Raw genomic sequence first — 14726 nt, 5'->3', positions numbered from 1 at the left:
CCAATAAATTGATAGAAAATGTTGTGGAACAAACTTGGACAACCATCAAACTATTTCAAAACTTCTCCAAGAACCTAACATAAAAAAAAGTTGACTATCACTAAAAATTATATCAAATCATGAAAGGGCATGATCTTCTGATGATACCAAATTTTACTAAAGAAACTCATTTTACTATGAAGATATGCCCGTCGCAAAATTTTCCTTTGGTTTCATATTTGACATACATAATGACATTCACACCTTCAGAACAAAAGAAGTAAATAAAAATCTCGTTTAAATTTATATGAAACCTTGAAAAGGCAAAAATGCAGGCAACACCTTTCCAATGATACTACATTTATCTAAATAAATCATTTTATCACATAAATACGCCAGACAAAAAATTTTCCTTAGTTCCTTAATTTCTTAATTATAAAAATTATAGTTTTTTTTTTTTTTGAAAATTAAAAAATAAATATAAGTTATTAGTTTTTAGTGATAAAAAATTTTCCGTGGACATTTAATTCATATATATATATTTTTTAACAAAAATGATGTAAACAACGTTTATTTTGCTTACCATATTCTATTATAAGTTTACAACTGGTAAGCTTATATATTATATATATATTCTTTTTTGATTTATTTTAGTACCCATTGAAGCTGTCCAAGGTGTGGCAGGTCAACGGGCGTATCTACCTTGCGATTTACTTCATTCCCGAGATACCAACGATGCTGTTTCCATGGTATTGTGGTTCAAAGAGTCAAGTGGCGAGCCAATATACAGGTATATCGATATTTATAAGCAATTCATATATTTTTACTGGATTAACCCGTCTATCGTTCCCAGTTGAGTCTTTTATCACTAACCATGCTTTGCATATAAATGCGATTTTTATGCATTGATAATACTCTTGGTACCAATTAAAAATAACAAAAATTAAAAAAAGTGTTTTAAAAAATAAAACGATAATATGAGTAATATTAATGAAAATATTTTCTTGAATATTATTAAAAAGTAAATAAATATGATAATGTAATGCTCAAAAATATTAATTTTTTTAAGCAAACACTACTCTTAATTAAATTAAATTATAAAATAAAAAAACTAAATATTCTGCTTGCAAAATAAACAAATACAATTCAGGAATACTTTGTAGTTATTTTATTAATTCACATGGAGTCCAAAATTATTATTTTATTCTTATCATATTTTATTTTTAAAATTTAGAATATAAAAGATATATATTCCGTCGCAGCACTGCATTGATAATGAACAAAACGTGAACTATTATCGTTTATTAATTTTAGAATTCGAACAATGAGTAAATGTCATGAGAAAAATTTTCGTGCTTTTGTTTAAATTTTTTATTATTTTCTGTAGATCTATGGATATATAGCCATAATTCATAGTTAAATTTGTCATTAAAGACAAATTTGGGAACTGGGGAAATAAAGGATAAAGGGGAGAGGGGAGACCTTACTCAGTAGGAATTTTTCGGTAACCGAAAAAAAAATTCAGACAGCCCAGACCGGGACTCGAACCCGGATCGTTTGGTTACGGGCCAAAGGCTCTACCAGTTAAGCTATCCGAGACATTGTCCGTAACTACCATTCAGTCACCTAATAATTTTCGGTCTGTCTTAACTGGTAGCTCTTAGAAAAATATGCCCTTTTGTGCTGCAAATTTTACGGACTTTGCCCCAACTTTGTTTTCGATTCAATTGTTGCGCTATTGAATGATATTATATTACACTAAAAGTGCAGAAATTGTGGTGTATACTATTTTTCTTTATACACGGAAAGAAATTTTCTTTCAAATTTACCATTAAATTAACGAGAAAAATTACCGGACTGTATTGTAATCGTGGGACGATAAGACACTGCTTTACAATTTACTAGTGACAGAAATACTTTTTACAGTTTTGTGAAAAAAAATTTACCGGACTCTCCGGTAAAAAAAATTTTTAAAATTTTCGATGCAGCTTGCTGCAAACATGGAATATAATTATTATTGGGCATATTGTTATCGATGTAATATTTTCATTATAAATTTTATAGGTTTCATGTATAAAAAAAAGTGGATTTTAACTTAACATTAAATGTTTAAGTATTAGATTTTTTTAATTTAACATATGTTTTAGGTTATTTCACTTTACAATTTAGATGTATAGAATAATAACAAATATTAATAGATAATTACGAATTTAATTAAAGCACATCTTTACAATTAATAGTTAACTAAATGCATAAAACTTCATTATAATTATAATTGTATAAATGTTTGTTAGAATTAACTGTAATTCAGTGTCAACTGATCACTGATATGTGAAATTTTGTAAATAGCTGAGAAGTTTACAGCGATTGCAGCGCCACAAAGTTGGTGGATAGTACCGTTACTTAGATTCTTTTTTACCGGAGACTTCGGTAATTTTTATCGTAGTTTCAGTAAAATCTTTTGATTTACTTTTACATTGTATTTGTGAATAATTATTGAAAGAATTGTAATTAGATCAGGAATTCCCGAATATCCCACGATTACTGTGATTTTAACGGTCATTTTTAAAGAAAATTTCTTTCCGTGTAGCCGGTAGAAATTACGGAAAAAATTTCATTGAAAAAATTTATGTCTGCCCAAAATTTCTGCTCTCGCTGTGACAAATGACGTACGCATAGATGTACCAGTGCACAAATTTTAGACAATTTATATCATACGGCCGCAAAGTGGCGATTTTCTGACAACAACGATGCTGCGATATGAGCTAAAGGTTCGTGGCGGGAATGCACAAAAACGGGCATAATTTTAACGTTCAAGACGAAGCCGAGGACGGAAATTTACGCTCGTTTTCGTACATTTGCGTGACAAACTTTAAAGCGAATATCGTATAATCGTCGTTGTCAAAATCACCATTTAGTGGCCAAATGGCTTACAATATTTTTTGTTATTATCGCTCCATAAGTTTAACTTTTGAGGGATAGGAAGCAAATAATGAGATATTCAAATTTTATGAAGTTTCACAAGGGCAAAAAAACTTAATTTTATATTAATTATCTTTTTATTAATATTTATTTATGGCGTGGTTGTTATTTTATTAACATTAGGTCCGCTTCGTAATAAACTGCCAGCAGAGAAAGAATTAGCGCCACTCAATAGTAACTAAGTTTAAAATTTACTCAAAATCCATCGGTTGGTGCACTAGAATTTGATTTATTTCGTTCTAAATCTTATCCAATTGCTCAAGGACAGTACGGAAAAAAGGGGGACGGAAACTTTGCGGCCTAGGCCGCGGAAAAAAGACGGTATGGTAGAGTCTATAGAAATGAGTATCTTTTCGAACGCCACTGAGCGCTCAAAAGTTGAACTTTTGGAGCGATTATAACAAAAATGATTTTTTAGTATAAACAATATTGCCATTAGTATTATCTGCCCAAAATACGTCACTAATAACTTGTGTTCAATAGAAACATGTGTGTAGATGTTCATACGTCTTTGAACAATTATTTGATTAAGTAATATACGTATATCAAAGAGATCTACAGAAGATATATAGACATGGGTATTAGTATTGATTTCGATGTATAGAACAGCATTGCTTTCATCGTGTACACAAAGGTAACAAAGATATCGATTAATTAAAAGAAACAATTACAGAAGAATAAGTTATTTAGTTTAATTTAAAATTTAACGAATAGTTGATTGCAATAAATAAAATCAAGGGCTTGATAGGATTCAGATTTTATGACGATTTTAAAAAGATTGTCTTAATTATCATTATATTTGCATCTTAAAAATTTTAACTTTGAAATTTAATATCTCCGAAACGGTATTGTTCAAAAATTTTATTTTGTGCCATTCATCACAGAATTAAATGAAGAACATTTATCAATTTTCAAAGAATTCCAAGAAAATGTTTCTGGTGCTACCTTAACTACCTTAAGATAGTTTCTCCATCCTCCTACTTTTCGATAGATTTTGGTAAATTTTTTTACAGGATTTAAGAATAACGTTTACTAATAAATCTCAAAGTTTCAGAATTTTTTACCGGTTAGAAAGAAATATATTTAATAATAAAATTCTCAATTTTTAGGCTTACTTCCTATCTAAAGCATTTAAAACTCCAACTACCTAAATATTCTCTGGTATATTGAAAAATTCCTTGACAGAATTGGAAAAAAACTATCGGGATAAAAAAAAGTATATTTTTGATTAATTAATAACGAAAATAACACTCCATCGTTTTGGTGTCAAGTTATAATAATTCAAACATTTCTTTTTGGTCATTTTTACATATAGGGGAAAAGTGGGCAAAACGAGGTACTCTTTTACATGTAAAAGTGAACCCCGTTTTGCCCGCTCTTCTCCTGTGTAAAAAAAAAGTTCCGGAAACATTCCTCAGAAAAGTTCCGATTATGAGACGATCCGGAACTTTTGCGGAACTTCTCCGGAACTCTTTAGAAACAGGTAGAAAAATTTCACTTATAAACTCTTGAGTAACTAAAAATTTGAAATTCTTAAAATTTTTTAAAAACTTTTCCGGAACTTTTTCGGAACTCTTTGGAAACAACATTAAAAAAGTTTACTTTCAAATTTTTGAGTAACGAAAAATTTGAAATTCTTAAAATTTATTAGGAACTTCTCCGGAACTTTTCAGGAACGTTTGCGGAACTTTTGCGGAACTTTTTCGGAACTCTTTGAAAACAACGTTAAAAAAGTTTACCTACAAACTTTTGAGTAACCAAAAATTTGCAATTCTTAAAATTTTTAATGAACTTTTTCGGAACTTCCGGAAAATTTTAATATTTGTTATTATTCTATATATCTAGATTGTAAAGTGAAATAACCTAAAAAATATGTTAAATTAAAAAAATCAAATAAACATTTAATGTTGTTAAGTTAAAATCCACTTCTTTTAAAAGATGAAACCTATAAAATTATAATGACAATATTCCATCAATAACAATATGTCTAATAATAATGATATTTCATATGTGCGGCAAGCTGCATCGAAAATTTTTCAAATTTTTTTTACTGGAGACTTCGGTAAATTTTACTCACACAACTGTAAAAAGTATTTCTGTCACTAGTAAATTGCAAAGCAGTGGTCTTAGCGTCCCACGATTACAGTATAACCCGGCAATTTTTCTCGTTAATTTAATGGTAAATTTTAAAGAAAATTTCTTTCCGTGTGTGCATGCACACTATACTATGGAAGAACTACCTTAACTGAATATAAGGTAAAAGCTCCAATAGATGATCATGTACCAGTATATGATCACTCCATGTATTTGTATACCTATATTTGTGAATATAGATATACAAATACATGGAGTGATCATATACTGGTACGTGATCATCTATTAGGGCTTTTACCTTACTTTATTTCAAGTATTATAACTGTTCTGCATCGAACCCTTCATTGATAAGTTTACATTTCTAAGAACTTCAGAAAAAGTTCAAGTGTTATATACATAAACATATCTAGATTTCACTCTAAAAGCAGTCGAAACATCTTGTTACAAGTCGAACCATTTAGATCCAAGCCTTTTCAATATAACACAAATACCATTCTCAAAATTGAATGGGGCGTTTTAGGTAGGTTGTACGACACACCTAACTGATGAGTCTGTTATCGTACGGGTAAATGAAACGTCTTCCACCCACTGATCTATATTTTCATTAATTTTCCGTTTTACACAAGCACAGGTTCATTTTCGTTAGTATGAAGTTAAGAGAGTGGGAGGGGAAACAAAAATTTTACAAAGACAATACGAATAAAAAGATTATGTTGATAAGCATTCAGTGATAAATTTAAAAAAGAAAAACATGGATAAAGTAAGCTGACAATTTTCAATTTTCAATAACTTCGCTTGACACATTGGTAATGCTGGTGTGCACTCTTATAATCATCCTTCGAGGTGGCAAATGCTGACTCGAGCGATAGTGTTAAAGCGCTGACTCTGAAGACGGAAGCTGTGCGACACAGTACTGCCGCTTTTACCACTAGTATATACATGTATACCTTTTACTCACCAACTTTACCTTTCACACAAAAATACTCTTCGCACCACATAATCTTTTACGGTACAATCACACTCATTAATCAGTATCACCTAAAGTTTTGTAGTTATTTATTTATCAATTATTCATTTCATTTTATTTGTTCATGCAATTCAATGTTGAATGAAATAATCAATTTCGATTGATTTTTAATAGCTATAAGCTGAATAAATACTATCTAATATTCCATTGCTGAATAATGCATTGATTAATGTTATTTAGTTCCTGCCAAAGTAATAGTAATTTAATGAACAGCTCTAGAATATGAAAATTTGAAGCAGCAAGCATCACTGAATAGACTACAAACATTATATTACAATTCAATTAATTATTACCTATCAAAATTGTCAATCGAACAATGCAGTGTTGACGATTTTGTTATTTTATTCATGCATAGTAAAATATCAGTACCCCGCTGTGTGTAAGGGCAATAAATTATTTTAATTTTTTACCAAAATTTTATCACAAAATCGTGTTTTCCTGAGTTATTAATTTGAATTGTAGAAGGATAATCCATGAACAATTTTTAAATCCGGCTATATTAGGCTATGTGTAGAGTAAAATAATAATTCATTATAATTTTTCATTTTCATCAAGAGATGTGTACTCAGTTAATATGTCATATTTAACAAAATCTGGTTTAATCGTTGACTAAAAATTTAAATTGCGCGCTATACGCGCGTGCTCTAATCCTAAGCCAATAAGGAATCAAGGTTCATTTTTTCAATCAGTATTGAGAATTTTGATACTTAATTAACTTCACTTCAATTATCAATTTTAATTATATAATTAAACTCAAAATCAATCTTAAATAAGCTTCTTAAGGAGAGTGAAAAAAAATAGTAATTATTTCATGTATTTTATATTTATAAAATAACCCTATACCCTTTTTAGCGTTGGCAGCAATTTTTTTATGCATCTTTGGTACGCTCTATTATTTAATCAAATAGACGGATGAAGAAATGTTTACTAAAATATTTGTTGAAAATTTATGCTCTACAATTTTAATCAACAAAATTTTCTGTGATTTAGTAAATTTTGAATTATTTTGGAAAAATTGAAAAAACCTTAAAAGTTAGTGGTTTTTTTCGCTATCATTTGACGAGTGTAAACTTTAGTGAGGACGATTTTTTTAGTTTCAAAATAACATGCCACACCAGATTTTATGCTTACTTAATAATCAGTGATTGATTCCAATCTCTCTTTTTTGAAGGCCTCTCTTTCCAGGTCTATCAAAAATTTTACACAGAACTGAATTCTCTTTTAAGGAGACGATTTAATGATCATGCGCCACCTGTCAAATATTTCCAACACTACTTTTGGTTGAAAAATTACACATAATCATAACTTATGATTATGTGTAATTATAAATGTAAACATTATAAATGCTTATGATTTATAAGCATTTATTACCATTGGACATATCTAGTCATTTCAGGACATATGAAGCCAGGCATATCTTGAAATGGCTAATTTCCATTTATAAACGTATTAGGATACATTAGAAAACTTTTTGATAAAAATAAACTGCAAGGGTTAGTTGTGAGTCAACTGTAATCTTCAATATAAATCACTGCAAGATGTTACATGTTAGAGTGCCACATTGTCAATTTTATGTCAATATTGGATCATATTATGAGATTAAGTGAGGAACGTTTTATCTTTCTATCTCATACTCAACGTTTTATCTCATACTCAATTGTTTCCGATGCCATTTTATGGTCTTTATGTAAGGTGACAAATGGATCGATATTCTCTGTGAGAATCGTTTATCTTGAAGTGACCTGACCAATTGATACTATTTTGCATCATCAGCAAACAGCATTCAGAAAATTGACAAGATCGGCAGTACCTAGAGGGTTGACGAATATTGTGAATAGAAATGGACCTTAATTTAATCCCTGAGGGTCCTTTTTCGTTGCAGTAAACACACAAAAAAATAAATTGGAATTCCTACTGTCTTTTAAGAACAATTATTATTTATTATCATAAGTGTATCGATCTATTGTAATGATCAAAACAGATATAATCGATGATTCTAAAATTTTTTTTTCATTTGAGCAATTTTTGTCATCTTCTTTAAAGGTAGCATCAATCACAAGCAAATCGTAGTCATATTTGCTGTCAAACTAAAAATAATATATTTCCAGTATGTATTGTAATTATGGTTATTATTATTATTATTATTCGTATTATTATTATAGTTGTAGTTGTATTTGTAGGATTATCGTTATTATGTAAATATATAGTGCATATAAATATAGATGCGTAAGATGTCAGTGATTTTCCGTATGTGCGCGTACCAGTGGAAATTTGAATAGACCACGTTCAGTAACAACGATTCGAATTATCGTACTATTGTCCGCACCATTTACGGAGGTAACGACGAACGATGGGTACCTATATATACCGGTTAAACGTATACCATGATAGCTAGTGGAGTTTAAATGACCAGGCTGTACCGTGTAACTGACCACGATCGAGCGATCCCAGTGAACTACCCTGTAGTTATTGTTACGTGCTATTGTTGATTTAGCTCTACTAGCTTAGTTGTAGTTGAGTCAGAGCCCTAAAAAAATAAATACTATCTACGATCGAGTAAGCTTTATTATAATAATTATCTGATATTTGTCATTGAAGTTCACGCAATAAATCTGGTCATGTATGGCCACATCAGACAATTTATGAAAATGAAAAAAAATTGCTTACTAAAATATTTCAATTTTTGTTATCCGTCTCACCTGATATTATCTTTTGACTTTTTTACTAATTTTGCTATTGGCACAAAATCAAATAATGATTTTTTTAACTTCCCGCGAAGAAAATCGAAGATTTTCAGAAGTCGGGAAGTTATTGTTTTCACCCCGTTTTGCAAAAATCGAGTTTTCGTCAGATCTCGACGTTTTAAGGTCATAGGAAGCTTCCCTGACTACCTCCACGATGTTGTATGTATGTATGTCTGTCTGTGTGAGTGTGTGTGAGTGTGTGTGTGGGGGTGTGTGGGTGGGTGTTTTTTTTTTTTAGGGGGGGGAATCCTTGTTACGGATGCTAGGCATAGCTGTTTGGCCTGGATATGTGGCGACTCGACGCAGCGTCATACTAACTCGACACTAACGCCCCTACCCACTAAACCCTAAACCCTAGACTGGGCCAAAAACTGACTATTTTTTTCTATCGATACTGTGAAAATATCATTCATGATGATAAAAAATTATTGTGCAAGTTTGAGTCCTTAATAATAATATTAAGGGGTGTATCGTTACGACTATTGATTTTTCAACAGTAATCGCATTTTTACTCAAAATTCGTTAATTATCAATCTGAAAAATTTTAGCGATATGTATTCTTATAGGAAATTAAATTTCCTAAAAAAGTTATCTTTGTAAATTACTGTAAAACAAGCCGTTTTTGTAATCATGCCTTAAACAAAGATTTATTTTTCAATTTTGCGTTTCAATTTTGGATTTTTGTAGCTACCAGAAATATCAATATTTTTACAATTTAAAATACTTATTTTCAAAGGAAATTTAATGCTCTACAAAAAAGGTCTCTTAACATTTTTGATTAAATTCACTCCTTTCAAAGTTATTCGACGTTGAAGTTAAATTCAAAAATAATTTATCGTTTTTCGCGTTACACATGATTTTTTCCTTTTGATTGAAAAATTTATGACTTTAATGTTGAGAATAATTTTTGTTGGAAGACTAAATTTTTTTTATAAAATCATAATTTACCAATGTATTATTTTGCTTTTTAACGATTAATTATCGACATAAATTCATTTTTACTGTATTTAACTAACTCCAATAGTAAAATAAATTCGGTCCCTTTATTATAAATTATTTATTTGCCTAGTGACATACTTTTACTTACAGAAAAAAAATTGAATAATAAGTCAAAACAAATTAAATCAATAAAAGAGATAAAAAATCATTTTATTTTTACTTATAATTTATATTTTACAAAAAAAATTCTTTAATTGTTATCAAATCATGGCAAATGATCAGTTAAAAAAAGTATTTTTAAATCAAATAACTTTTATTACAATTTGGGTATTTTCCGGTGTTCACTAACGGCTAACAACAAATACTGAAGTTGTTCTTCGTTTTTAGTGAGACACTTATTGTAATCTTCAATTAATGATACACCACGTTCTGCAACATCATTGACGACAGCTAATTTTCCAAAAAATTCCTTACACTCTTGAAAACTATCATTATTGGACCAATTGCTTATGTCTTCATCGATAAAATCATACGGCAAATCAAATTCTTTGAATATGGTGAGCGATTCTACAGAAATGAAGTCACTGATATCTTTTTCTAGCAATTCATCTGAATCGCTTGCTACTTCATATTTTCTGGTTTTAGTATTTGATGATTTATTATTTATTAGATTTTCAATCATTTTTTCTTCACGGTCAGGTCAATAGAATCATCAAATAGAGACATTATGGCTAATTGATCACTCAAATACCATAAATGTCTCACCATTTTCTTGAGAGCAGCTTGCGATACAGTCGAGTTTATTTTGTCATATAATATCAATTGTTGCATCAAAGTCAAATCATTATTTGGAGCCAAAATTGCCGAGGATGAAGTAAACCAAGCTTTTATATAAGTTGTAACTATGAAAATACAAATATGACGAAGATTATTTAACTCTTTAGGTGTAATCTTAAACTCTGTTCGAAAAATAAATATTTTCAAACAATAAATCGCCTTCGACATCCAACGAGCATGACTCATTGCTCCCGGACATTTAAAAGTGTAATTATCCTTTGGCGTAGCTCCCAAGAAAATAGATGATAACTCCAAAAATTCTCGATAGTCATTTCTTGGAAGAAATTTCTGCAAAAAATATGATCATTTCTGTTATTATTGAAGGTAATATCTTTACATGAGAACTGGAGATTTTAAATTGTGTACACAAAACGTGGTCAACTTGAATTAAGAAAATTATTAAAAAACACTATCTTGCCTAAAATGAAAATTTTCTTTGACCAAAAGTTTTTTCTGTGTACTTTTACAACTCAAATAACAACTCAAAATATACCTGCGAATAATTATCGATAAAACTTAATAGTTCATCTTTTTGTTTAATAGTATATTAGCCACTATCTTATCGTTGATGCCAGCGTTATATTTGGATGTGTTGATTTTATTCCAACCGATTTTAAATCGATTAAAAATGGAACGTTCGGACCTGATTGTACTGGCCAGTAAGCTTCAAAAACGCCTTTTATGACAAGTTCAATCACATGATGACGACAGGGTAACCATATAAGCTTTCGTTTCAGAATTTTCTCAAGCTCTACGCCAGCGCCATGATGAATTCCTATAGATTAGAAAGATAAAGATTTGATTAGAAACATGAATGGCAAATCAAGTGATTTTTTATTTTGAACTATATTACTTCCATAAATTCTGAAAATATAACAATCAGTGGAGTTAATTTTTGTAATAAAGTTTATTTTTAAATATTATCATCTGACCACAGAAAACTTTATTTTTGGCAAAAAAAAATCAACTTGTCGGTTTTTAGAGGTTTTTTAATTGGAATATTGAAAAAATAATTGTGAAAAGATCTTAAGTATAATTTTTTCTCTACTTTTTCAAATCTGAGCTTTTTCAAGTAAATAAGACTAATAATTAAAATTTACCCGTATTGGTTGCTGCAGTATCAAAAGCATATCGCTTTTATGTAATTACTGACACCCCATTGCTCCATAGTTGAGTATACAGCTAAAGCTTGCTCAATCCCAGATCCTGAATTAATTTTTGGAATACCCAATAGCTGTTCACTGCCAGACGATGTTAAAAGCACCGGAAGCCTATCTACTGTTTCTGTCCCAACAATATCACTTAGCAGTTTACCATCCCAATGGACCACATAATTGTCATTGAATTTTAAGTCTTCTTCTAAGCCTTTAGCAATTTCTTTCCGATGAATTATACGCTGTCGTTGAATAGTTTTATAACTCAAATTTACATTCCGAGTATCGAATCCCACACTTTTTAAAGTAGCTGCCAAAACATATGTGGCGCTTCGGCTACTTACATTACCACGATCCAGTGCAGCAGCTAATTCTGGCGTCATAATATTAATTTTTGGTGTCCGTTTTGCTGTTAAAAATCTGTTTCAAAGTTAGACACATTTGAATTTTGACTCATAAATGAATCTGACTTTGATTGCAACTCCTGACTAGATGTTGTAGCATCACAATCATCATTACTGTTATAATCACGAGAGGTGTCTTCTGAAAAATATAAATTATTTTGACATTGTTAAATAGAAAATACACTTCTTACAAAAATAAGGGAGCAAGAAAAATCAAAATATTTGGGGTATTTTCAACAGTCTGTAACTTATAAAAAAACTATCGTACAACAAATAAAAAAAAAGCAAATTGCAGCTCTCAGTATTTTATTTTTGGATCTGAGTTCCAAAAATTTTTTTATTCCTAATCTTAAGAAATCTACCGAGATAAAAATTTTTGAAATTTTTTGGTTTTTATTCTTAGCTATTTATTTTGTATGTATATTATATACGTGACTACGTATTATATACATAGCTATGTATATTTTGAGTTGTTATTTGAGTTGTAAAAGTACACAGAAAAACCTTTTTGGTCAAAGAAAAATTTCATTTTAGGCAAGATAGTGTTCTTTTTAATAATTTTCTTAATTCAAGTTGACCACGTTTTTTGTACACAATTTAAAAATCTCCAGTTCTCATGTAAAGATATTACCTTTCAATAATAACAGAAATGATCATATTTTTTTGCAGAAATTTCTTCCAAGAAATGACTATCGAGAATTTTGGAGTTATCATCTATTTTCTTGGGAGCTACGCCAAAGGATAATTACACTTTTAAATGTCCGGGAGCAATGAGTCATGCTCGTTGGATGTCGAAGGCGATTTATTGTTTGAAAATATTTATTTTTCGAACAGAGTTTAAGATTACACCTAAAGAGTTAAATAATCTTCGTCATATTTGTATTTTCATAGTTACAACTTATATAAAAGCTTGGTTTACTTCATCCTCGGCAATTTTGGCTCCAAATAATGATTTGACTTTGATGCAACAATTGATATTATATAACAAAATAAACTCGACTGTATCGCAAGCTGCTCTCAAGAAAATGGTGAGACATTTATGGTATTTGAGTGATCAATTAGCCATAATGTCTCTATTTGATGATTCTATTGACCTGACTGTGAAGAAAAAAATGATTGAAAATCTAATAAATAATAAATCATCAAATACTAAAACCAGAAAATATGAAGTAGCAAGCGATTCAGATGAATTGCTAGAAAAAGATATCAGTGACTTCATTTCTGTAGAATCGCTCACCATATTCAAAAGAATTTGATTTGCCGTATGATTTTATCGATGAAGACATAAGCAATTGGTCCAATAATGATAGTTTTCAAGAGTGTAAGGAATTTTTTGGAAAATTAGCTGTCGTCAATGATGTTGCAGAACGTGGTGTATCATTAATTGAAGATTACAATAAGTGTCTCACTAAAAACGAAGAACAACTTCAGTATTTGTTGTTAGCCGTTAGTGAACACCGGAAAAAATACCCAAATTGTAATAATAGTAATTTGATTGAATAATTATTTTTTTCAACTGATCATTTGCCATGATTTGATAACAATTAAAGAATTTTTTGTAAAATATAAATTATAAGTGAAAATAAAATGATTTTTATCTCTTTTATTGATTTAATTTGTTTTGACTTATTATTCAATTTTTTTTTTCTGTAAGTAAAAGTATGTCACTAGGCAAATAAATAATTTATAATAAAGGGACCAAATTTATTTTACTATTGGAGTTAGTTAAATACAGTAAAAATGAATTTATGTCGATAATTAATCGTTAAAAAGCAAAATAATACATTGGTAAATTATGATTTTATAAAAAAATTTAGTCTTCCAACAAAAAAATTATTCTCAATATTAAAGTCATAAATTTTTCAATCAAAAGGAAAAATCATGTGTAACGCGAAAAAAACGATAAATTATTTTTGAATTTAACTTCAACGTCGAATAACTTTGAAAGGAGTGAATTTAATCAAAAATGTTAAGAGACCTTTTTTGTAGAGCATTAAATTTCCTTTGAAAATAAGTATTTTAAATTGTAAAAATATTGATATTTCTGGTAGCTACAAAATCCAAAATTGAAACGCAAAATTGAAAAAATAAATCTTTGTTTAAGGCATGATTACAAAAAACGGCTTGTTTTACAGTAATTTACAAAGATAACTTTTTTAGAAATTTAATTTCCTATAAGAATACATATCGCTAAAATTTTTCAGATTGATAATTAACGAATTTTGAGTAAAAATGCGATTACTGTTGAAAAATCAATAGTCGTAACGATACACCCCTTAATATTATTATTAAGGACTCAAACTTGCACAATAATTTTTTTTTATCATCATGAATGATATTTTCACAGTATCGATAGAAAAAAAAAATAGTCAGTTTTTTTGGCCCAGTCTAGGGTTTAGGGTTTAGTGGGTAGGGGCGTTAGTGTCGAGTTAGTATGACGCTGCGTCGAGTCGCCACATATCCAGGCCAAACAGCTATGCCTAGAATCCGTAAAAGGATTCCCCCCTACAAAAAAAAAAAACGTGTTGCAAACGTGTTGGTAGCGTTCCAGGCAGCTTCTGATGAC

At 29.6% G+C, this 14726-nt stretch overlaps 1 protein-coding gene and 1 non-coding gene across 2 annotated transcripts in view; one reads left to right on the top strand and one right to left on the bottom strand.

Annotated features, from left to right (window-relative positions):
- LOC123275225 (protein turtle homolog B-like) overlaps positions 1-14726 on the top strand; it is a 333309-nt gene that overhangs the window by 47290 nt on the left and 271293 nt on the right. Inside the window, exon 3 of the mRNA XM_044743196.1 lies at positions 634-769. Within this exon, the coding sequence (XP_044599131.1) occupies positions 634-769 (136 nt within the window). The remainder of the gene's footprint in view (positions 1-633; positions 770-14726) is intronic.
- On the bottom strand, positions 1507-1579 carry Trnat-cgu. The gene has a single exon. It is a non-coding gene; the product is annotated as a tRNA-Thr (tRNA).

Source organism: Cotesia glomerata, linkage group LG1 (genome assembly GCF_020080835.1).
Source record: "Cotesia glomerata isolate CgM1 linkage group LG1, MPM_Cglom_v2.3, whole genome shotgun sequence".
Taxonomy (NCBI): Eukaryota; Metazoa; Arthropoda; class Insecta; order Hymenoptera; family Braconidae; genus Cotesia; species Cotesia glomerata.
Note: the sequence above shows the minus strand (reverse complement) of the source record. Positions and strands in the feature narration are given on the sequence as shown.